The sequence below is a fragment of the Xiphophorus maculatus genome, chromosome 18, assembly GCF_002775205.1.
Source record: "Xiphophorus maculatus strain JP 163 A chromosome 18, X_maculatus-5.0-male, whole genome shotgun sequence".
NCBI lineage: Eukaryota > Metazoa > Chordata > Actinopteri > Cyprinodontiformes > Poeciliidae > Xiphophorus > Xiphophorus maculatus.
In genome coordinates this window covers 11,400,327-11,406,849 of record NC_036460.1, presented here as the reverse complement: position 1 = coordinate 11,406,849, position 6,523 = coordinate 11,400,327, and the positions used below count along the sequence as shown (strand labels likewise).

The 6,523-nt window shown below is 37.0% G+C and overlaps 1 protein-coding gene across 1 annotated transcript; it reads left to right on the top strand.

Moving 5' to 3' along the window:
• The first annotated feature begins 1,129 nt into the window (after positions 1-1,129).
• LOC102225460 (lysophosphatidic acid receptor 6-like) lies at positions 1,130-5,400 on the top strand. The gene is made up of 2 exons (XM_005804558.2): positions 1,130-2,040; positions 5,353-5,400. The coding sequence occupies exons 1-2, from the start codon at positions 1,193-1,195 to the stop codon at positions 5,357-5,359; spliced, it is 855 nt and encodes a 284-aa protein (XP_005804615.2). The 5' UTR covers positions 1,130-1,192; the 3' UTR covers positions 5,360-5,400.
• Positions 5,401-6,523: the final 1,123 nt, after the last annotated feature.

Here is a 6,523-nt window from a genome sequence, read left to right as displayed (position 1 = left end):
AAGCAGCATCATTATTGCTGAGGAGAAACTTTAATTTGGAGGTGTGCAAATGTGGAAGTTTGCAAGCCTGAGAACATCCCCATCTGTGAAGTATGGGAGTGGCTCCACCATGTTCTACGAATGCTTTGCAACATAAAGGACTTCACGAAGTGGCTGCATCAAGAGGAAGGAAAATTATATGGACAATAAAGTTATTTCTATTCTTGAAGAAAGCAATGAACAGCTTTCTAAATGTTGTTTCAACAATCTGGCAGGCAGTATTAAGGATGCTTTCTTTAATTTACAAATATTTGACTAATCAAGATGCTATTTAATTCTCTGTAGTTTAAGTTTATGTCCTACATTAGAAAAAAAAGAGAACGTGAACACACATACAGTATTTGAGTGAAATATTTGCGCCCTCATGTATTCATTGGCGATAATTTGGACCATTTTCATCTTATTCTATATGCAACAGTCAAATGAATCAGAGGCTTGAGGGTGATTCATTGTGGTGTATCTTACACCACATTTGAAATATACGGCAGATATGCATCAGTAGGATGGTGGTATAAGTGTGGGCGTCTCAAAAGTATTATGAATTTTTTTTACACTAATGGAAAGTTTTGCTATGAATAAAACCTCCTTCCTTAGCAACTGTTTTCATTTTAAATAAAACAAAATCTCATCATAATCTTTTTTCCTCAGATGCTGCAGAGAGAACAGACATTCAGACAAATAATGTAAAACTAAATGTGAGATTAAAGCACTTATCCATCAGTACCAAGTCCTGAAATCAACAAAAATGAAATTTCTTTAATGAATTTTTGATTTTGTTTGTAAATGTTATACATCACAGGGGAAGGCATTGTTTTGTAATTACTTTTAAGAAATAATATCCAAGAAAAACAAACAAATTATTTTCAAAGTTCTTTTGAACTTCTTCGAGTACTTTCCTATGTGAATAATTTGCTACCTAAAACCTGAACCACTGCCAAAGATCTGACTTCAGATATGTCTTACTCTCTTCCTCTTACTGTACAGAACACCGAAAGGTTTTTTAGGGTACGTCAGAGAGACCACAACTCATGGTAACTCACATAAATTTCCTGTCGCTTGCTGCCCTCAATTCATTTCTCACAGATGAAAAGCAGGGAGAGGAACTGCTCCTTCAACGGCTTGATTGCGACATTTTTCTGTAAACAGCGAAATCATGGCTGTCTTTTATGCTGCGGTTTTTGGCTGTATTCTGGTTTTTGGTCTGCCTCTCAACGCCGTGTCACTGTGGATTCTGCTTTTCCACCATGGTCTCAGATCACCCAACGCAGTTTTCATGATCAACCTGGCAATCTCAGACCTGATGCTTGCCATCACTTTGCCTATGAGGGTCTACTTCTACGCCACGGACAGTTGGCCTTTGAGTAACTTTACCTGTGTCTTAGTCACAATGCTGTTTCGCAACAACATCCGCTCCAGTTCCATCTTCATCACTTTCATCAGCGTTGACCGGCTGCTGGCCGTGGTTTATCCACTGAGGACACGGCACATACGAACTCTGTCCAATGCCGTGAAAGGAGTTGTCCTGGTTTGGCTCTTCGTGATAGTGCTCAATATCCCGGAGGGTATCCGTTTCTCAATACTTTTGAACAGTATGAAAAACTCAACGTGTTTTGAATCTGTTTACTCTGACATAAAAGGAAATTCATCAACCATCTACATTCAGTCCACGTTGGAGTTCATCTTGCTGGCAGTCAATGTTGGATGCACCGTCATGGTATTCTGGACCCTGCGTCATCACCTCAGTGAGTCTGCAAAGGTCAACAGCAAGGTGAACGTGATGGTGATTTTTGCCCTGAACTTGGTCATGTTTTGCGTATGCTTCCTGCCTTTGTCCATCACTGCATTAACGAGGACTAAAGGGTCTGAACTCACACCCATGATATGTCTCGCTACTGTGAACTGCTGCTTGGATCCACTGTGTTATTACTTTTCCCTCGATGCCTTCTGGAAGAAAAGAGAGGAAGCTGACGTAAGAAGAGATCGGAGGACAAATGAAACTGAGTGAGCTTCATGATGCTTCACTTCACTTTTTAGCTGTGACTGATTCTTTATTGTTAGCATGTGATATTTGGTGCCAAGTTTGTTTGGTCTGTCCTGGCTTCCTTTCTCTCAACCTGCTTTTTTCTTTTTCTTCTTAAGCAGGACCCAATCTTAGCCGTCCTTTAGTGATATATTTGTGGTTATTGCAGCAGACTAGTAGAAGGATGTCACATTATACCGTTGAACTTAATAGAATCTGATGAATTGAGAAATTTCAGAGAAAAAAACATTTCAGAAAACTGCATGAGACATATAAAACACACAAAACTGTATTTTGTTTATCATTTTTATGATAAACAAAATAAAGAGATAACCTGGCAGAACAAGACATGTAAATTTGTCATCACATGCAGACAACATATATGATGACCTGGGGAATATGTGTTGCCACTACAAGTACTTGTGGAAATGATTTTAGCTAGTTTAGTGGAAATGTATTTTTATCTTGTTTAACATGGGAATTTGTAAGTGTTTCACAAGTCACTTCCATATCACTTTTCTTAAACCACATCTGTTTTCACATGTGCAATGTGATTTTGCATCTGATATTTTCCCACTTATAAAGTTGCAGACAGAGAACACAAGCTATGTCTTGTCAATCTTTACTTCCCTAGAAACTCAGTTTTTCTTCCTGAGTGTTAGCAATGACGTCACAAAATGTATCTACTAGGAATCTTTGAGGACAAGCAGTGAGAGTAACCATGGTGACAGATGCAGGCATGAAGAAAGCCAGTATTAAAAGCAGTTATTAAGGGAGAATAATGTAGTACCTGAGACATGAAGGCTACATATTTGTGTCTCAGTGACACATCTAAGCTGTGACCGACAGAGAAATGTGGAATCTGCTCACTTTTCAGAGCTGCAGGCTGCCACATATTGAGACGGGTTCCGGTAAAGACCAATGTAAACAAGTGATGCTTAAACATAATTATGCCAAATATGAGAAGCTGTTGCCTCCACCAGTATAAAGAGTCAGAGTGACTTTAGCTTTGGGGAAAGGCTTTGTCCCCTCCAGACCTGTCTGTAAATTTTGTCTTGCTTAATAAAAATGCTTATTTATTTAAATTTGTCTTACAGAGTCTTTACTTATACATCTCACAGATACATATTATAGTCAACCCCCAATGTGCTTCAATCATTTTTAGGGAAAATTGGAAATTTAATCCATTGGCTAAACTCATATCAGATACCAAATAGTAAATGTAGCCTGAATTATGACTTCTTAGGGAACCAAAAGTTCAGCTGCAATGTAAAGGTTTTTTCTTTTTGTTTTTGTTTCTGTTTTATTTTTGGTGGCCACCATAAACCAAACCATGCCCATTAATACCATGCCGCCATGGTATCAATCTGCAAAAACTGATCAAAATTACAATTACTGCTTGTTATTGTTTTTGTTTTGATTTTTTTTGAAAACATGGACTAAGACATTATTTTTTCAAAACTAGACATCATGCTCATGCTCACATCTAAACCTACATTCAGCTCCAGAAGCTCCAACCTGGGCTAAATAAACCAGTCTTTATTCAGGAAATACATAATGTGAAATGATGAAACCATGCATCATTTACTGGGGAAAGTGTTGCATTTCATCAATTCTCCTTGATAATTTTACCAGAAACTCACTCTAGCTAGGTACTTAGCCAGAACAGAAGGTCTGAAGTAACTAACAGAGCAAAATTGATAATCTCATCTTAATTTCTGCAAAGTTTGCACGTCAAACTATTTTTATTCTTTGGTTAATCTAATAAGGTCAGAATGATAGCCACATCTATTTAAGACTCAATTAGCAAACAGTGTGAATTAACAACACAGTGAGCAGTGAAGCTAGTTCAGTTTCTGCTTTTGTTATTCATTCCCATGGTGTTACTTTGATTCCATATTACTTTACATACATTTTAGGACATAATCTTAATGTATTAGAGTGATTTTTTGTTCTCAAACCATTGGTTTGTGAGTTTGTAGCTTCTGCTAACAGATTAGATCTTGAGGCCTCAGGCTGGGTTTGGTATATTTCTAAGCCAGAACCTTATGCTGAGAGTCACTAAGAAAAAGACAAGGTATGTTGTGCCTGAATGTTCATGAAGACAGTCAAAGCCATACGTTAAGGCTAAGGGACCCCTTAGAAAAGACTGTGTTTAAAGCTAGAGCCATACACTGGGAAATGCCAAATATGTTACATGTGTAACTCTTCTCAGATCGTCTCAGGTCCAATAGGTTGACTTCACAACAGACACATTTAGGTTCATTGTACTTGTTCTAAGAAAAGAGGAAATCAACTTGGTGGTTAACATCAGTCCAGCATCTTCTGTGCCACAGTTACACAACAGCAACAGAAAAAGGGGCTGATTGTGATTGTGAAGTGGTATTTAACATAAATTCATATCATTGATCCACATAACTAATCTCATCTTTAACATAAATGACAATGAATATATATTTTTAGAACTGGAAATAAAATCACACATGTAACATTCAAAGACTACCGCAGTTGATAACAGAAACATTACTTTGCATCAAAAATTAAAACATAACTAAGAAAAGAGGAAATCAAGTTGGTGGTTAACTTATCTCCAGCAGCTTCTGTTCTTATGCATTAAATAAGTTATAATAAATAACCCTAAACAAACTACAAAGCAATAGCTCCCTATGAGCAGATAGCAGCAGTTAACATTTGTATGATTAAACATAGCTAAAATGGACAACATTAATAATGACAACGGTTAAAAACATATACAAAACATAGCAAAATTACTCATGAAACACTGTATATTATTAGATTTGTCTAAACTATATGTTAAAATATAATATTTGTAAAGAAAACACAGAGCCTGATTCTAATATATATCACAGTTACAGAAAAAAGGGGGAGGAGCTGTCTGTGTTGACTAAATAACATAAATTTAAAGAATAAATAAACAAATTTTTGACAAAATTCACATCTATTGTATTTTTAACTTAAACACTGTTACACATGTACTGTGGAGAAGTCTAAGAAAGAGGTTAAATTCAAAGATCAACAGAGATTCTTCAACATTCGGCTTAATTGATGCAAACAAAATCCTCCTTTGTTCAGCAAAGTCCATGCCAACAAAGTCAGCAGTTTGAAGCTGACTAACCTATCAAGCACAATAATTGTTTATTTAATTAGATCATAACGGTGCAGCAGTTATTGCTTTTGTATTGCTTAATATGACATTGCTCAGCTCTTTTGTTGCCGTTTGTAATAAATTGTCTGTAGTATTAAGGGTGCTGTTTTTTCTGTGACTTTCTCAGTGGTTGAACCAGCAGCTCAAGTTCCAGACCATCAACAGATGGAGGGCCAGCAGCATAAGCCCACAGCAGACTGTAAGGATGGATTACCTCAGATTTGAAATGATCCAAAACAAATGGCTGCAAGCTTAGCAGAATCAGTCCCTCTATTGCAGTGCAAATTTAGCTGCTAATTCAGCACACACCACTTTTTGGGTGCAGCACCTCAACTGCTCGTTTTGCAGAGTAAATTTATCTGATGAGTGAAGCAGGAAGCTGGTGGTGTTAGATAATAAGTTCAAGCTGAAGTCAATGTCATACAAATGCAACAAAGAAACCTTGGTGCAGAATAAAAATGAAAGGTCATGTGTGGATCAAATGGGTGTCAACACGTCTTTTTCATATAGGGAAGAGGTTGTGTTATCCTACTTATGGAGCTAATCCTTTGGATAATGTCTTGCTGAGAAAAGGTTCACTCTGGTATTTAAAAGAAGACTAATTTGTTGTGTTAAGGTAATATAAATGGTGAGGTTTAGCAAGAACATTGCTTTACGGAAACACCCCTTCATGCTAGCGCACCAATAACCTTCTAATAATGTTCAAAAACTCCAACAATACAAGTGAAGTGTTAAATTCTAATTCTAATTCTCTCACTCTCTGAACTTCTGTCTATGGTAGAGCTGGTCGCTTGTTGAACTTTCAGAAGTTATGGTGGCTGCATTGCACCACAACAAACGGAAAATAATGCAGAAAAACAGGTGAAGAACAACTCAAACCGCTCTACTCATACACATACACACATTGTAGCAACTGACTGACAGGCAGCTCTACAAGCTGACAGGGAAATTACATTAAAGTATGCCAACACCAAACCATGGAAACAGTTAGCACTCAAAAAACAGAGAATAAACCCACCAAACAGAACAGTAAGTTCATTACAGTATTATGTAATAACATGGTAGACACCTCTTATTCTTCACCTCGGTCTCTTTAATATTTATTTTGTTCTGTTACCGTTACAGCTACTTTACCCTTTACATGACTGGTATAATACAAACACTGTTAACACATGGGATTCGTGTGGCCTTTTAAAATGCAGCTTACGGAAAATTTCAAAATAAAAGCGTCATTGTTCCTTGTCCAATCTCTACATATTAAGCTGAGAAAAGAGTTCAATGGGATGTTGTCTTAGGAC